Below are 17859 nucleotides of genomic sequence, written 5' to 3'. Positions count from 1 at the left end.
TGAGCTCCCACCTGGCTCCCCGGAGACTCCGGAAGCCACCCTCCCCCTCCGCAGCTGCGCTCACCTGTATTCTCAGGATCAGAAAAAATATTCGAGTGCCTACTCTGTGCCAGACATTCTGCTCGGTGCTGTAAATGGGACCCGAGGAGGTTTAGGATATGGTCCCTGCCCTAAGGATGCTGACTAGACTCCACACTTCAGTCGGAGGGTTTTCTCAGGGACTGAGTTATTGCTGTCCTGACTTCTGGGCTTGTGAATAAGTCTCTTGTCCCCTGGGCCCAGGATTTGACTTATAGGTCAGAAAACAGCTGCAACCATGTGTCTGTCGAGCTGAACTGCAAACCTCTCCCACTGACCATTCCATTCCTTTGACTTTTCCGTCCTTGCCTGAAGTCTGGATGGAGTCTTACGGCCCAGCCATCTCCTCCTTAGGGGACTTGTGTCTGTGATGTGTGCTCGTAGGTGTCCTTAAACATGCAAACAGGCAGCTATCCCTGGGTTGTAATTTGAGGGGCAAAGACCCCACACGCTGCTGAAGATTTTGGCTGACAGAATTACCTATAGACAGAAGAGAGACTGGAGTCCTTTTATCTGGGAGGACTGACAGCCTGACTGTGACTATGTCAAATAAATCAAGTCCATATTAGACAGGGAGAGACTTTAAATAGAAAGAGAGACTATTGCAACAGAGAAAACACTCCAGTCACAAAAATCTGCAGCCTCTCCACATCAAACAGAAGAGGCTTTTCTTCTACAGGGCAAGGTAGGGCCAGCAGACACGAGCAGAATCACAGCAAAGGAAGATGCCCAGCGGGCTCTGGCAGAGACCAGGCCCCACCTACAGTTTGGAAAACACAAGGCAGAAGGTAGCCCCTGGGCAGTTGTCATCAGTTGGTCAGCTATGGTTACCACAGTTTAACCCAACATCAGACATCATAAGCATGTCTTGAAATGGGAAGACAACAGAGGTTTGGAATAAGGGACTTCCCCATAGCCAGGGGATGGGAGGACAGGACAAGATGAAGATGGCAGGAGCTGAGGAGCAGGACTTAGAACCAAAGCCAGTAGTGGAAGTGGCTGGAAAGGGAGGGAGGCAGAAACCACACCCCAGCCCAGATCTCCACAAAGGCAGCAGCTGCAAGGAGCAAAGCCTGCCGAGTGGCCCTGGACACCGAGTGGATGGCTGCAGGCATTTCAGAGCTTAGAGTGGCCAAGACAATCAGGATGTTTCTGTGTGGGTGTAAGACCTGGCCCTGTCTGGGCACAGCAGGTTGAGAGTGAGAGATTGATGTCATGTAGATAGTGCCATGCAGGGCATTGGCAAGGCACCAGCTGTGGAACAGGGGGGGTCATCTGATCTGCCCAAGCCCCAGCAGTCACCTTACGGTTCCTCATCTGTAAAAGGAGGGCCCTGGGTCCTTTGGCATCTCAGGGCCTTTCTGTTTCTGAGTCCATAATAGCTCAATACTTTACCCTGACATTTTAAAAGCTCAATTAATGCTTTAACCCCAAGGGCTGACAATTACTTGAATGAAGCTGTGGTCAGGGGGGGTTGTGGCCCCTTTCTGTATCACTCCATGCTCCATCAGGAAAAAGAAGTATGTGGGTGGGTGGGATGGGTGGATGATGGATGGATGGGGGGAGGGTGGATGGATGGATGATGGATGATGGATGGATGGATGGGTGGGTGAGCGGATAGATGGATGATGGATGGATGGGTGGGACATTGGGTGGATGGATGATGGATGGATGAGTGGGTGAGTGGATGGATGGATGGATGATGGATGGGTGGGTGGGTGATTGGATGGGTGGATGATGGATGGATAGGTGGGTGGGTGAGCGGATGGGTGGATGATGGATTGATAGGTGGGTGGGTGAGCAGATGGATGGATGATGGATGGATGGGTGGGAGGGTGGGTTGATGGATGATGGATGGATGGGTGGGTTGATGGATGGATGATGGGTGGGTGAGCAGGACAGTGGGTGGATGGATGATGGATGGATGGGTGGGAGGGTGGGTTGACGGATGATGGATGGATGGGTGGGTTGATGGATGGATGATGGGTGGGTGAGCAGGACAGTGGGTGGATGGATGATGGATGGATGGGTGGGACATTGGGTGGATGGATGATGGATGGATGAGTGGGTGAGTGGATGGATGGATGGATGATGGATGGGTGGGTGGGTGGTTGGATGGGTGGATGATGGATGGATAGGTGGGTGGGCGAGTGGATGGATGGATGATGGATGGATGGGTGGGAGGGTGGGTTGACGGATGATGGATGGATGGGTGGGTGGATGGATGGATGATGGATGGGTGAGCAGGAGAGTGGGTGGATGGACGATGGATGGATGGGTGGGTGGGTGGGTGGATGGATGGATGATGGATGGATGGGTGGGTGGTTGGATGGATGGATGATGGATGGGTGGGTCGGTGGACTGATGATGGATGATAGTTGTATGGATGGGTGGATGGGTAATGGATGGACAGGTAGATGGATGAATGGATGATGGGTGGGTGGGTGGACAGTTGGAGTATATGGGTGGGTGGGATGGGTGGATGGTGGATGGATGGGTGGGTAGATGATGGATGATGGATGTATGGATGGGTGGATGGGTAGTGGATGGATGGGTAGATGGATGAATGGATGATGGGTGGTTGGATAGATGAATGATAGATAATGAATGGATGGCTGGATGGATGGATGATGAATGGGTGGATGGATGCATAAGATGGGTGTATGATGGATGTATGAATGAATGCATGGAGGGACAATGAATGGATGGATGGACAGATGGATGGACAAACTGGTGGACAAATAGATATATGGGTGTTCAGTCTGTGAAAATAAAGAGCTGGAGAAAGGACAACATGAGACTTACCCCACCACTCCTATTCAGTGGATCGTCTCATGTTCGAAGCATCTAAGCTGGTGAATCTTGATGCCACAATCCCTCAGGTGTGTTCTATGGGACACTCCCTCACTTCATTCTCCCTTATCCTGGGCTGACCCTGCATTAGAGCTGGCCCCTGAGATGGATGGGAAAGTCAGTGTGCTCTGTTCCTGCATTGAAAGTGAAATTATGGAAACATATAGAGAATAGTAATTTGCCTGAAAGTCATCACCTTTCTGTTTTGTGAAGTGCACTCTGCCTGCAGATGATTTCACACAATCACGTGCCTGTTCAGAGGGTTCAGGGGACATAGAGCCAGACACTTCACCACAGGCAGCCCTTGGCATTTAGCGTCATTTCGCTTTGCTCAAAGGTGCCCTCTGTAAAGCGCATCATTTTTAAAAAATTCCTCTCGCAATATATTTTTGCCCCAGCTTGATCCATGGAATAAACATTGCTAAAAAACACCAAGTGGGTTTCAGGCTCTTTACTTCCCTAGATAAACAGGCTTTTGTCCCCTTGCCTTCACTGCCACACAGCTGTCAGAGCCTCTGCCAGGATTTGGAACACCAAGATGTGAAATGGCACATCAATCCCTGTGAAAGAGACAATGCTTTATTAATATTTTATGGCAAACAAATGGACTAATAAACAATTCATATACTGCTCACCAGGAAGACTTGCCGCCTTCCAATTTGAGGGCCCCTCTGGCTGGGGATTCGCGGGAGTGTTACATTTCCTCAACAAAACTGCATTTTTACAAGTGCTCCTCCCACGTGCTCCATGATAGGGCCTGCCATCCTCTATTGCAGCAGTCCCCACCCTGTCCTGAGACTAATGGTTTGCTCCTCTGTGTCCCTTCCAAACTGCGAGGTCCCCTAAACAAGGGTCTGCCACCTCTGTCGTGTCGGCACCCAGAACCACGTTTACTGCACACTAGACTCTGATGAATAAATGTTTTTGTGAGCAGATAAAGTGCGTTAGAATACAGAGAAAATTGGTAGCATTTCTTCCAGGAATCTTTGCTTTCTGTTAATATTTTGGTACCATGTTCTTTTTTAAAATGCAGTTTCAACAATTATCAAAGTATAATGACCTATTTTCTATGATTACCAAAATGCGTCAGGACCTCTCTCCATCAGATCAGTCCTTTTGTCTTTCAGCAGCTCCAGGCCTGACTTCTTAAACAGTGACTCTGCTTCCCATCCTGTTTTCTCCTCTCCTTCCGCTGGTACCAAACTTCTCTTCATTCTGAAGCCCTTGTCTGCCAACCAATGCATCTCGTCACTCAGAGAACTTCAGGAGGGGCAGAGGTAGAAACAGAGATCTGTGCTTCAATGGCGCTTGGAATCGTTCTCACGTGGTCTCCTTCTGACCTCACATCTGTGGTTCTCAAACTCATGCACTGGAGTCACCGGCGGCCCTGTTAAACCAGGCATTGCTTGTCCCCACCCCCAGAATTTCAGATTCGGTGGGTCTGGGGTGGGGCCTGAGAATCTGCATTTCTCACGCCTTCCCAGGTGCAGCTGCTGGTCTGGGGCCCACTTTGAGAACCTCTGACTTCGGTCATTACCAGTGGGGTGCAGAGGCTATTTCTGCTTTGGTTCTCCTCTAGTGACACAGGCTCTGGCTGCTTTTGTCACAAAGTCCATGTTTCCTATTGCCACTCTGCCGCTCTCTCTGGGCAGGCCCAGCCTCCCCAAGAAGGTGACAGGGGGACTCACACGGTCCCTGATTGCTGCAAACCCAGGCCTAGGCACTCCAGGCTGGTGGAAAGGAGCTTCTCTGACCCTTCCCAAGTTCTTCAATACCTTAAAATGTCTTTTTTCTCATATATGTTTAAAATTTTAGCTGTCTGTACAATTGGAGTTTTATAAAGCATCGTCCCTCAAAGCGAGGGGGCACAGCTCCTTTGCTTCTAGCATTCAGTGTTGTAGATTATTAGCCTGATAGGAGCCTGATGCTTGCTCCTCTGTGAATCACCAATTGTTTTTCTCTCCCCGAAAGCTTTTTGAATTTTGAAATAATACATCTAAGTGTGGGTTTTCTTTTCACTTATCACCTATTTCATCCATGGGCTTTCAACTGATACTCCTGTGTCAACCCCGTTTATCAGTCCCTTGCTATATTTTACCTAGAGCTCTGAGTCCCGGAAATTCTCTCTGGGGTTTCAAGTCTGCAGGTGTTTCAAGCTGCCGCTTTCTCCAGACTTACCCCTCGCTATCCTGCCATCTGTTTTCTGTCTTCCAAAGACACGTGGAAATCTCTTCACCCTTCCTGTTGCCTTTATGGTTGTAGATATATACCCAGTTTCTTCCTTCATTATCATCGCAATTAGGTTTCTGAAGGGAAAAGAAATTAATGCAATAAATCCACAAACTTAAATCAGAAACTTCCAGTGTTTTTTTTTAACAACCTTCTTCTTCTTTAGAAAGTAATCTGTGTGGTATAAAAAAGAACACTCACTTGTCACAGCACTGCCCACAGGTAACTGCGTGAGCAATTCGATAAGTTTTCCTTTGAAATGCTTTTCTAGAAAGATACACTTGTTCTTTGTTTGTTTTTAATAAGTAAGCCATGTCCCCAGCACCGTTTACTGCAGAAGTCTTCTTTCCCCCTCTGACTTGGGATGACATCTTTATTAAACAGTAAATTCTTACACAAACTATTATGTTCTTGTATAAACCACTGTGTTTTAAGGTTGCTTATTCGCTTGTAGATCGACCGATTATTACATCAGTAAAACGCCGTGCAGCTCTATAGCTACATTAGCAACTTTTTGTGTATATCCACTCTCACTGTTCTTCATTTTTAAAAGCATCTCGTCCATTTTTATTCATTTCTTCTTATATGTGAACTTTAGAATTATTTTATTTGATGCCCCAATAAAAATTCATTGGTTCTTCTATTAGAATAAACCTATTCCCTTAACAAGGGAATTATATGTATTCCTTTTAACAAATGTTAAGTATTTACCATATGTGAAGCACTATGTAAGGTGGATGTGGTCTCTTCTTACAAAGCTTAAATATAGTAAGCTTAAAACTCAGTTCTTCCTGACTGATAATTATTTTGAAGTTCACCATGTTTGTTCTCCTGTTCCAAAAACACAGCGTGTTTCTATCCCTTCTTCTTAATTATCTATCTGTTCCACATTTGTTATGTGTGCTTCCTTCTGTTTTTAATCTTCCTGTTAAAATTTACTGAATATTTATAATTCTACAAAATATTTGCACAGTATTTCTTTTTTATTTTTCGTCGGTTAATTTGAATTTATAATCCAAGTGTTAGAATGAGCTATCTATGAACCGATTTTAGAGATCATCTCTTTATACATGTTGAGCTTTCTATTGGAAGACTTTAATTCTGAGTTGCTTTCCCTAAGTCATTGTAGGGTATATTCAAGTAGAAAATATGTTTTAAGCAAGAAGATATTGTTAAAAAAACACATTGAAATAATAAATAACAATAGACATGGAACAGAGGAGAAATTTTATATCAGCCTGAATTTTGATCTTTTGTCAAAATTTATTTATTACAGATTGTTATGGAATTTCTATTTCCCTATAACTCAAAGATTCTATTGGAACATATTTAGGTGGTGTATTAACTTCCCTGGAATAGGGACAGTCACGCTGGCTTCTGCCTGAGAAGCACTTCTGTTCTCAGCTGTGAGGACGACCTGTCTCCTTACCCTGACTTCTTGGACACCCTCCCCAAATTCCCTCAGTTTCTCTGAACCAAATTTCTCTAATTTTCAGTTTTAGTTTTCTTGCAAGCCCCTTGTCTCAACTTTTCCATCTCATTTCGTATTTTCAGACTTATGTTCATTTCATTTTTAGTGTGATTTCCATTTTCTTTATTCTGCACTGGTCTGGCCCTCATAGTTTTTCTACCTGTGAATGCAGAGCTCCTTACACACCTGATATTTGGCCACACACAAGGGGTGAGAGTTACCTTTGACTCTCTGATTTTGGGGGTGTTATTGAGCCCTTCTCAGATGTAAACCTAGGAGATGCATTCTAACCCATTTCTATCTGGGGTGATTCTGCTGTGCTGAGTTGAAATTGTTTTTCTGCCTTTTAGATTAGAACTGTTCTTTGACACTCGAAGACACTTGGCATATGTGAAAAATTATAATTTTCCATGTCACCCACACAGTAAAGGTTTGGCTTCCCAATTCTTTGGCTGGTTTGAGCCCAGCACTTCTGAGGGAAGGACAGACGGGGGAGGAAAACTGTCTTCCACCTGCTTTCCCATGGCCAGTGCTGCTGTTTCCTACAGGAAAGCACACTTAGGCAACCTGTTGTTTGGTTTTATTCAGCTCCATCTGTGTTGTACTTAGAGATTTTTCAGCATTTTTAGTACCATTGTGAATTTTCAACATTTTTTGCGTCTTTATAGGCGTGATAACAAAAAGTTGGTAAAGGCCATCTGAGATTTGCTAGCCAGACACCAGTGCATGCTGAAAACCTCTATGTGTTTATAGAACCTACATTCAACACAGCCATATGTTTGAGCCATTTGTGACAACCAAGCAGACACTCCCTGTAAATGATCAGCAATAACTTGACACAAGACACAGCACTGGTCCCTGACACCAACCTTACAAACAGAGTCTACTGCATTTCTTCTGCATTAACTATTTAGGTTAACAGCTTTGAAATTAAGAAAAATAGCAAATATATTAGGAATTAGAAGAGCTTTACTTATTCTACTTAGGAATGTTTGCTTAGGGGAGACTTTATTAAGCAGGTAAATGTTTTATTTTCCTTTCCGTTAACATGTAGTCTGACTACAAAACCTTACATAGCAGAACATCATTCCACCAGTGTCAGCTCTTTCCGAGGTGCCACACCTCACCACCAAAATGCTGCTAGCACTCCTTTTAAATTGCCCCATTGGTGGCAGTGTTTTATCTTTGTAAGTTGACTTGAGTTTTAAAAAATAACCAAAGTTTATTTGACAACAAGCCTAGTCATTGATGCAATTCATGGAATTAGGAAATGTTGATTAAAGACAAGATCTTGCTGTACAGTGATGAGTCAATGCTAAGTTCTGAGGGTGAGTCACATGAGGGCTCCAAAAGCGTTTTGATGTGTGGCATCATGGTCGGACGATGCGTGTAACTGCCTGAAGCGTGAAGAACCGCCACTTACACAGAGCTAGAATCCTTACTGGTGTGTGTGTATTTTAAAAAGAAGTTTTATTAAATAATCTTTATAGGGTCCCTTAATAATTTTTATTGTTTCAGAGTTTTAAAAATATTTCTCATTATATGTCATGACCATAAAATCTCTGAAGGCACCACCAGGTTTTTGTTTAATTCGTGTTACACAAATGAAGAAACGGGATCCAAGTTCCATGTAATATCAGCTGTAGAACCACGGCTTTCTCAGACCTCTCACCACATGCCACGCCTTCCTCCAGTGTGATACTCCCCACACTGGGCCAGGCTCCTTTAGGTGAAGTAGGTCCATATTTTACTGTCCTAATTTTTAGCACAATTATTTTTTTCATCTGTGCAATGTGCCTCATGTTATAAATTAGGTAAGAAAAAAAAGGTTGTGGTACTCACTTTACCTAAGGGCATTGTACACGGTGCTGGAGGAAAGACACAGGGCGGCTGCCAGCTCCTGGAAGCAACACCCCTCTCCAGAGCAGTGTCCCTGCCCCTCTAGCTCCATGACGCAGGCAGCCAAGCATTTCCATACTGTGTGGCCAACATGAGCAAGAGAGTGGTTGCAATGGCCACATGGTCGCTGTGATGCCCACCCCATGCTAGTCAACCACGCACAGCTTCATGATGCTCCTTGCTTGATTTGTTCCAAAGGTATTGCCAAGGAGCTTATTACCAAAAGGAGAAGGTTTACAATTATCTATTTATTTCTATTCATAACATTTCACATACCAAACAGGAACTGGAGAAGTTGAGAATACTGCGTGGTCGTATTTGACCTATACGAGATAATTTGTGCAACAGAAAACCATAAAATCTAGAAAGGGGAAGAGACGTCATCAAGATGGCAGAACAGACGGCCCCCAGCGCCACTATGTCCCACAATCTATCAATTTACAACTATTAAAAAGCAAAGACTGCTAATCTAGGACCACTGGAGAAGAGGAGGAGAGACCTGCAGAGCTCATGAAGGTGAGAGAAGCCGTGGGGAAAGAAACAAGGGACAACTCTGACTATTTGGAGCCCCAGCCACTTCAAGACTGGCCCGGGTAAGCACATGGAGCAGGAGCTGGTAAAAGCCGCAGCTCTGCCCTTTATGCGAAGTTTCCTGGAGTCTTCAGGGTAGAAGAGAGACTCAGCATGCACCCCACCAGCCCCCAGGCCAGTGAGACCACTGACAGGGTTCCCATGGGCCTACAAAGAAGTGAGGGGCTGCAGCTGACCAAAAATAGGAGCCACCCAGAGGCTGGTGAGTCACTGAAATGGACCAGCACATCGCCCATCCCACAGGAAGAATTCAGAGTGACGGTAGAGGATGGCTTATCAGGGGAACATTGGGGCACAGCGTGGGCAGCTGGTCAGCGTTCCAATCAGCACAGGCCCACCCAGTTGAGACTGGTCAGGGTGATAGAACTGCAGGGCACATGGTTTGCTGGAAAGACTCAGTCCCAGGCCAAAATTTCCCCACAGCTCAGGTGTATCTGACCTCACAAGACCCAGAAGTGATTAAAAGGCCAACAAGTAAAATCCAGTCCACACAAAAAGCCTTCCCCAGAGAATCAGCAGCAAAGCAGCAATTTAGTTCAACCACAGGGCTCAAGTGCTGGTCCCCACAGGAAAGTCCCCCATTTTGGAATTAAACAAAGGACAACAAATCAGTTCCAGTGCAGAATTTAAGGGGTGGTGGTAGATAATAATTCAACATAGAACTAAAAGAAAAAGAAGAAAAGAAAAGAAAAACACAGATCAGAGACAAAGCTCTAATATTAACAAGTAAAGGTCTAACATCACCAAAGAACACCTATAAAATCTAGAAGAGGCAGCAGTCTTCTCAAATGCCCAGACATCAATGTAAAGACACAAAGATTAAGAACAGAAAAATATTACACCATCAAAAGAAACAAACCAAGCACCAGCAATGGACCCAGAGGAACAGTGGATTTATGAAATGTCTGACACAGAGTTCAGAATAACTCTCTTAAGCATGTTCAGGGAGTCACAAAAAAATACAGATAGAAAATTGAATGATATTTGGAAAACAATCCAGGAACAGAATGAGAAACTTGACAAAGGAACTGAATCAATTAAAAAAAATCTAGAAATAAAGAATACATTATCTGAACTGAAAACTTCAATAGAAAACTCCTCACCTGGTGAGGAGGTTCACCAGGCATGTCCTCAGTGAACCCCCCAGGACTGTGCTGGGCAGCTCCAGGGCCACCCCCTCCCTGCCACAGGCCAGACAGTCGCCCAAGTCAGCAGCCTTTTCCCGCATGCAGACTGGGTGTTGGTACAGTTTGCTATGTGCTCTTGATTTAGGATAACATGTTAAACACTTTAACAGGTAGATTTGGGGAACAGGAGACACAAAGCAATTTAATCTCCTGGTTAACTGAGGCTTCAGAGCACCTGGTTATTCAATCCTTTCTGTTGAAAATAATGAATAAATGTAGTGAGGTCCCTTTCCATCTCACTGGGAATTGTCTGGCAAATGTGCCGCAGTTTTAGGTGATAAAAGATCTTGTAAGACCACAAAGTAATCATTCTGAACAGTACATCTCATTACAGATATAGATGGGGCTGGCGACTGAATGTGTGTCAACTGGCTTCCAGAACATTCTGGGAATTCACCTAAGGATATTCATTTGGGGCACTTATTTTCTTCACATTTTCTTTTCATCTTAAATGTAAAATTGGTTGGTTGGTTGGTTGTTTTTTTAAATCTAGTTTTTGGAGGTCTCTGATTGAAGTGATTGAATTGATTGAACTGATTGCCAGAAGCCCCAGTACTCCTTGTCCTAAGCACAGGGCAGCGCAGAACACTGGTTTTCCAGGTTTGGGCAAAATCAGGCATGTGGCACCTAGGATATCAAACTCGCCTGAAGCCCAAAGCCATGAACCGATTTCCCTACTTAGCTAGCAAATGTCCCTAGGTGTTTGTCTTTGTCCTTAAGGAGAAGGAGAAAAGAAAGCAGAGCCTTCCTCCCACGGTGGGGGGTGGGGGTCTCTCTCCAAGCCCCTTCCTGGCTTTCTCTGCCCACCTCTCATCTGACCCCCTCTCTACCTCCGGGTAACTTGGGGTGTCCCTGTGCCCTGGACTATGGCATGAAAATCAAGTCAACAGAGCAGCACCGGCCGGAGCATGTGACTTAAAAACCCACCATCAGCCCCAAATGCCCTCGCCCTTCAGGGTGACAGGGACAGCTGCTTGTGAGGACACATGCACCTACATGGAACTCTGGATTTCTCTGGGCTCATTTTAGGACATGCCGATACATGCGGCTTCCCCCAGAGTTCTGTGTCTGCAGATATTCTTGATAAACCCCGTGTCAGAGCCCCTGGGATGTCCCCGTCACCTGCACCCTCCAGCACTGGCCCCGTGGCCGGGTGGGGATGGGGGCTCCCACTCCACGCTAACCCCCTGCGTTTGCTGTTGCAGGGAGTACTACATCACCATGGTCAAGTGGGCAACCAGCACCAAGGTCGCCGTGACCTGGCTGAACCGGGCGCAGAACGTGTCCATCCTCACCCTCTGTGACGCCACCACAGGGGTCTGCACCAAGGTATGGGGAGGTGGGAGGGGGGGTGGTCCGAGGCAGCTCCAAGGTCACCTTGAGCAGCTGGGGCAGGTTTCGGTGCCACCTTGTGGGTAAATGCGGTCCTGTTGCAGAACCCCGGGGTGAGTCCTTGTGGCTCAGTCCTAGCGGGACCCCATCCCCTCTCGGAAGGTCCCCGGAGAGGCCGGCGGGGTCTCGAGGGGTCTCAGGCTCTCTCCATGTAGGATAAGAGGAGGCAGACATAGGCAAGAGAAAAATGGAAAATTCTTAAAGAGGGAGCAAAGAAAGAAGGAAAGTCATTCTTAAGGCCTGCTGTGCAGGGGAAACAGGGATGTGACCACGTGGCCTCCTGTCGCTCGGCCCCCTCCCGGCCCTATGGGGCACACCCTCCACCCCGTGAGCAATGCTGCCACACTGCTGGGCCATCGCCCTAAGGAGCAGGTCAATGAAAATGAAACTCTTTTTTGACCCTAAATTCTTGTTTCTCAACTGAGAAGGCAGAAGGCCTGCATAAGCAGATTTATTGTGACTCGTGAGGCCCCTAAAAAGCAGCTCTGGTTGCACAGCCCCATGGTTTTGAGAGGAGTCTTAGTGATTTGTTTCTAAGTTTTATATTCTCAAGTTGGTCGGTAATTTGCCTTACTTTTATATAATGTGGAGCACATTCCAGGTTATTCTGATGGGCTTGCTTGAGGGGAAGGAAGGAAAAAGCGAATACATGCCTAAGCAGATGAGAATTGCTTATAATCTAAATCTTCTCTGTGCCCGGCATCTGTGAGTGTCAGCAACGGAAACTCCCTCCTGCCAATAGTCCACAAATAAAAGAACAACGTCCTGAGGTGTCCAAAGGTCCAACCAGCCCAGCAACAGGCCTGTGGCACCTTGGGAGGACACTGTGTGCAGAGCAGCGATGTCTGGTGATTTGGGTTTTGTTTTCATTTCGTTTGTGCATCTTTGCACACAGTTCTGTGAGCTCTACTTTTTATATGTTTTAACCCCTTTTAAAGGGTTTTGATCCACCAAGATTTACTCAGTTACTACTAGAATTTTGGCACAATGTCCACACACGAGCATGCGCACACAAATACACACAAATTCCTAAAACAACGTAACCCCTGAGGTCTGCCTTTAAAGGGACACATGCCTGGGCCCTGGCACCAGATGGTAAAAGTGCCACCATCTTACAAAGGATTCCTGCCCACCGTGGATTTGCCCTCTTCGTTAGGAATAGGGCATTTTTCTTGTTCAGGGACACTTATGTTCAGCTCTAACCCACAAACACGACAAAGAGGAGAGCTGGATTACCTCTGCCCTGAGCCAGCCACTGGGCCACTCTGCCTGTGCAGCCACCGTGCAGGGGAAGCCAAACTGTTTTCTGCACTGTTGGTCGCAGACGCAATGCATGCAGTGACCCTTTTCTAACACTCTTATTCCATTTCAGAAACACGAGGATGAAAGCGAGGCCTGGCTCCACAGACAGGTAACTGCCCCGTGCACCGGCCACCCAGCTCACCCCCACGAGCCACGCGGGGTGTAGGAGTTCTTACAGCAGCCGAGCAGCTTCTCAAATTGAATCACACGGGACTCTCCAGATAGAAAGAGACCATGTGTGGCTCTGGTGGGGAGGTGGCAGGGGCTGCTCAGCTCTGTCGCATCTCTGTTCGCCGCCGCAGCCCCGAGGCACTGCTAGAGAACCCGGGAAGACGGTTTGAAAATCGCTGCTCTTCAGAACGTAGGGTGTCTGGTGAGGCCTCAGTTCTCAGTTAGGTGACATCCTTTTGGTGAATTAAAAACCATGAGCCCATAGAAGTTGCCTTGAGATAATCTTCTAGGGCAAAAGAAAATGAAAATGTGGTTGACATGCCTGTTTATCCTTGAGTGGGGTTTTGCCGACATCTCCTTTGAAGTAGACTCCGCTGTGGTTTGGCAAGAGCCTTCCTCGGGGACATGACCTCAAAGTCATCCCCAGGGTTTTTCATCCCTAAATCAGATAGAGAAATGCACGTTAGAACAGTCTCTAGGAGCTTGGGATTAAAAGAGACCAGGAGAAGGCTAGAATAAATCACTGTTTGGGAATTTTTTTCAAAAAAGATTAAACTTACACAAGAAATAAAACCCTTAGCACTTAGTATTTTCTTTCTTCAATTCATTTTGCCTCATCCCACACGCTGACATCAGAACAAATGGGTGGAAAAATTTCAGAAGCTTACTTTCTTCTTGTGCTACCTAATGGAATGAAAGTTGTCTTAAAATTCTGTAGGAAAAAAATCAAACCTTATTGGAGTCTCAAGAATTATGGTGGAGAGGCACAGCATGCTTCCTTATTGATACGGTAGATTCTATTTACAGAAAATCAGTGAAGCTGGACAGTACAGCTATCAACAGTGGCTCTCCAAGAACATTCTGGACTCTCACGGCAGTGCTGCTTCTTTTATCTGTGGGATTAACAATCTGTTGCAGCCTCTGTTGACCGTCTCAGAGGTGATAGCCCCATCTGTGGGCACTGTTACTTTTTAACATATCCTTTTTCTGCTCCGTGCCAATCTTGTCCAAAAGAGGAATGTCTCATTATGACCACTTTTGTTTTCCTGTGCCCAAGTTGGGGTGCCAAGTCCAAGCCAAGAAGAAATCAAAAATGAGAGAGGACTTGGGAACCCTAAAATATTAGCATGCTGGGAAGTTCTCAAATTCTGCCTGGACCAAACGTATAAGCATAAACATCAAAAATAATGTATGATGTCCATCTTATATCAAAAAGAATATTAGAGAGACTGAAATGAAAAGGTTATTTTTAAAAATCCATTATCTGTATAGTCATGTGTTCAACCAACATTTATGTATCATACCAGGCACTGTGCTAGATTTTGTGGATTTCAAAAATGAATCAGCTACTATCACTGAGCACATGTTGTAGCACATGTCAGAATTTCATTCCTTTTTATGGCTGAGTAATATTCCATTCCATGGATATACCACAATTTGTTTGTCTGTTGATGGACACGTGGGCCGTGTGAATAATGCTGCGGAGAACATGATATGAGTGCAAGGAACCAGGCCAAGGTCCCCTACTGCACAGTCCCGCATATATAAAGCATCCAGAATCAATAAACTCACAGAAGCGGGGATCTGATTGGTGGTTGCCAGGGCTGGGGGAAATGGGGGTAACAGCTTGATGGATATTTGGGGTGATAGAAATGTTTTGGAATTAGATAGAGGTGGTGGCTGCACAGTATTGCGAATGTACTAAATGCCACTGAACTGAACACTTTTATTAAAATGTTTTATTTTGTGTCAGGTGGATTCCACCTCGCTATGTCTTTTTCAAATGAATCATCAGCAGGAGCGGCAGCTCTCAAAGACCTTACGGTCTAGGCAGAGATGGGATGTGCACATAAATTCCAAAGTGTGGGAGACGAAGGGAATCCTGCAATATGTTAAGATCCTACAATATGTTCATAACTTGCACTTAAGTGTTTAGACCGACGTCTAGCGGGCACGGGGCGGGAAGAGCAGAGTGACACCCGGCGGTGGGTGGGCATGGGGCCTCAGGCCACACACAGACGTTGTGCCAGATCAGCAGCAGGTGCAGCTGCGCCCGAGAGCCCCGCGATGGTTCTTCACTGGGGCCCGGGGGGCGCATGCTCTACTTCCCAGGCCCGCTTGAGGGTCGCTGCCCCTGGAGCCCGGCTTCCTGCCGGCCACAGAGCGCACGTCTTGCAGGCGGGCACCTGCCGTGCACCTGCCCTGCTCCTGCCCTGCTCGCCCACCCCGCGCCACTTGCAGCGAGGCCATCGGCGGGATTTTCCGGATCCACTGACAGTGCATGCACCCCAGTGCCTCCCTGTGCACCCCGGCCCTGACTGGGGTTTGGGAAGCCAGGTCTTTGCAGCCTGAATGGGGTTTGGGAAGCCAGATCTTTGCAGTCTGACTGGGGTTGGGGAAGCCAGATCTTTGCAGCCTGTCTGGGGTTTGGGAAGCCAGGTCTTTGCAGCCTGACTGGGGTTTGGGAAACCAGGTCTTTGCAGCCTGACTGGGGTTTGGGAAACCAGGTCTTTGCAGCCTGACTGGGGTTTGGGAAGCCAGGTCTTTGCAGCCTGACTGGGGTTTGGGAAACCAGGTCTTTGCAGCCTGAATGGAGTTTAGGAAGCCAGATCTTTGCAGTCTGACTGGGGTTGGGGAAGCCAGATCTTTGCAGCCTGTCTGGGGTTTGGGAAGCCAGGTCTTTTGCAGCCTGACTGGGGTTTGGGAAGCCAGGTCTTTGCAGCCTGAATGGGGTTTGGGAAGCCAGGTCTTTGCAGCCTGAATGGAGTTTAGGAAGCCAGATCTTTGCAGTCTGACTGGGGTTGGGGAAGCCAGATCTTTGCAGCCTGTCTGGGGTTTGGGAAGCCAGGTCTTTTGCAGCCTGACTGGGGTTTGGGAAGCCAGGTCTTTGCAGCCTGAATGGGGTTTGGGAAGCCAGGTCTTTGCAGCCTGAATGGAGTTGGGGAAGCCAGATCTTTGCAGCCTGACTGGGGTTGGGGAAGCCAGATCTTTGCAGCCTGTCTGGGGTTGGGGAAGCCAGATCTTTGCAGCCTGACTGGGGTTGGGGAAGCCAGATCTTTGCAGCCTGTCTGGGGTTTGGGAAGCCAGGTCTTTTGCAGCCTGACTGGGGTTTGGGAAACCAGGTCTTTGCAGCCTGACTGGGGTTTGGGAAGCCAGGTCTTTGCAGCCTGAATGGAGTTTAGGAAGCCAGATCTTTGCAGTCTGACTGGGGTTGGGGAAGCCAGATCTTTGCAGCCTGTCTGGGGTTTGGGAAGCCAGGTCTTTTGCAGCCTGACTGGGGTTTGGGAAACCAGGTCTTTGCAGCCTGAATGGGGTTTGGGAAGCCAGGTCTTTGCAGCCTGAATGGAGTTTAGGAAGCCAGATCTTTGCAGTCTGACTGGGGTTGGGGAAGCCAGATCTTTGCAGCCTGTCTGGGGTTTGGGAAGCCAGGTCTTTGCAGCCTGACTGGGGTTGGGGAAGCCAGATCTTTGCAGCCTGTCTGGGGTTTGGGAAGCCAGGTCTTTTGCAGCCTGACTGGGGTTTGGGAAGCCAGGTCTTTGCAGCCTGAATGGGGTTTGGGAAGCCAGGTCTTTGCAGCCTGAATGGAGTTTAGGAAGCCAGATCTTTGCAGTCTGACTGGGGTTGGGGAAGCCAGATCTTTGCAGCCTGTCTGGGGTTTGGGAAGCCAGGTCTTTTGCAGCCTGACTGGGGTTTGGGAAGCCAGGTCTTTGCAGCCTGAATGGGGTTTGGGAAGCCAGGTCTTTGCAGCCTGAATGGAGTTTAGGAAGCCAGATCTTTGCAGTCTGACTGGGGTTGGGGAAGCCAGGTCTTTTGCAGCCTGACTGGGGTTTGGGAAGCCAGGTCTTTGCAGCCTGTCTGGGGTTTGGGAAGCCAGGTCTTTGCAGCCTGAATGGGGTTTGGGAAGCCAGGTCTTTGCAGCCTGAATGGGGTTTGGGAAGCCAGGTCTTTGCAGCCTGAATGGAGTTTAGGAAGCCAGATCTTTGCAGTCTGACTGGGGTTGGGGAAGCCAGATCTTTGCAGCCTGTCTGGGGTTGGGGAAGCCAGATCTTTGCAGCCTGTCTGGGGTTTGGGAAGCCAGGTCTTTTGCAGCCTGACTGGGGTTTGGGAAACCAGGTCTTTGCAGCCTGACTGGGGTTTGGGAAGCCAGGTCTTTGCAGCCTGAATGGGGTTTGGGAAGCCAGGTCTTTGCAGCCTGAATGGAGTTTAGGAAGCCAGATCTTTGCCGTCTGACTGGGGTTCGGGAAGCCAGATCTTTGCAGCCTCAATGCGGTTTGGGAAGCCAGGTCTTTGCAGCCTGACTGGGGTTGGAGAAGCCAGATCTTTGCAAGCAAAATCAAGTCAACACTTACAAAGTGGCACCAATTACAGTGACAATTCTTAGGGTTTTAAAATGTAAACTTTAAAGCACTAAGCAAACAGCTAACATTTTTAAAACAACTACTTAAAAAAAACGTCTTGAGTTTGAAGTGTGATGTTCCTCTGAGATGCTGCATTCCTGGTGGCTCAGCCCCCAAGCCATGGCCACATGTGCCCCGTGTCACAGGGCAGAGGTGGCCCCCAGGCCGCGGGGGAGGCATGCAAGCACTCTGCAGAGAGTGCGTCTGTGACTGAGGCAAGGCCAGGGATCCTCGGTCTGTAAGAAGCTCCAATTTCAAATAGTTTCTCATTGCATTCCTTTCTTCATAA

The 17859-nt window shown here is 47.3% G+C and overlaps 1 protein-coding gene across 1 annotated transcript in view; it reads left to right on the top strand.

Moving 5' to 3' along the window:
* DPP6 (dipeptidyl peptidase like 6) overlaps nt 1-17859 on the top strand; it is a 742159-nt gene that overhangs the window by 642963 nt on the left and 81337 nt on the right. Inside the window, exons 11-12 of the mRNA XM_063099369.1 lie at nt 11514-11637; nt 13073-13111. Coding sequence (XP_062955439.1) covers nt 11514-11637; nt 13073-13111 — 163 coding nt within the window. The remainder of the gene's footprint in view (nt 1-11513; nt 11638-13072; nt 13112-17859) is intronic.

The sequence above is a fragment of the Cynocephalus volans genome, chromosome 6, assembly GCF_027409185.1.
Source record: "Cynocephalus volans isolate mCynVol1 chromosome 6, mCynVol1.pri, whole genome shotgun sequence".
NCBI classification, from domain to species: Eukaryota; Metazoa; Chordata; class Mammalia; order Dermoptera; family Cynocephalidae; genus Cynocephalus; species Cynocephalus volans.
Note: the sequence above shows the minus strand (reverse complement) of the source record. Positions and strands in the feature narration are given on the sequence as shown.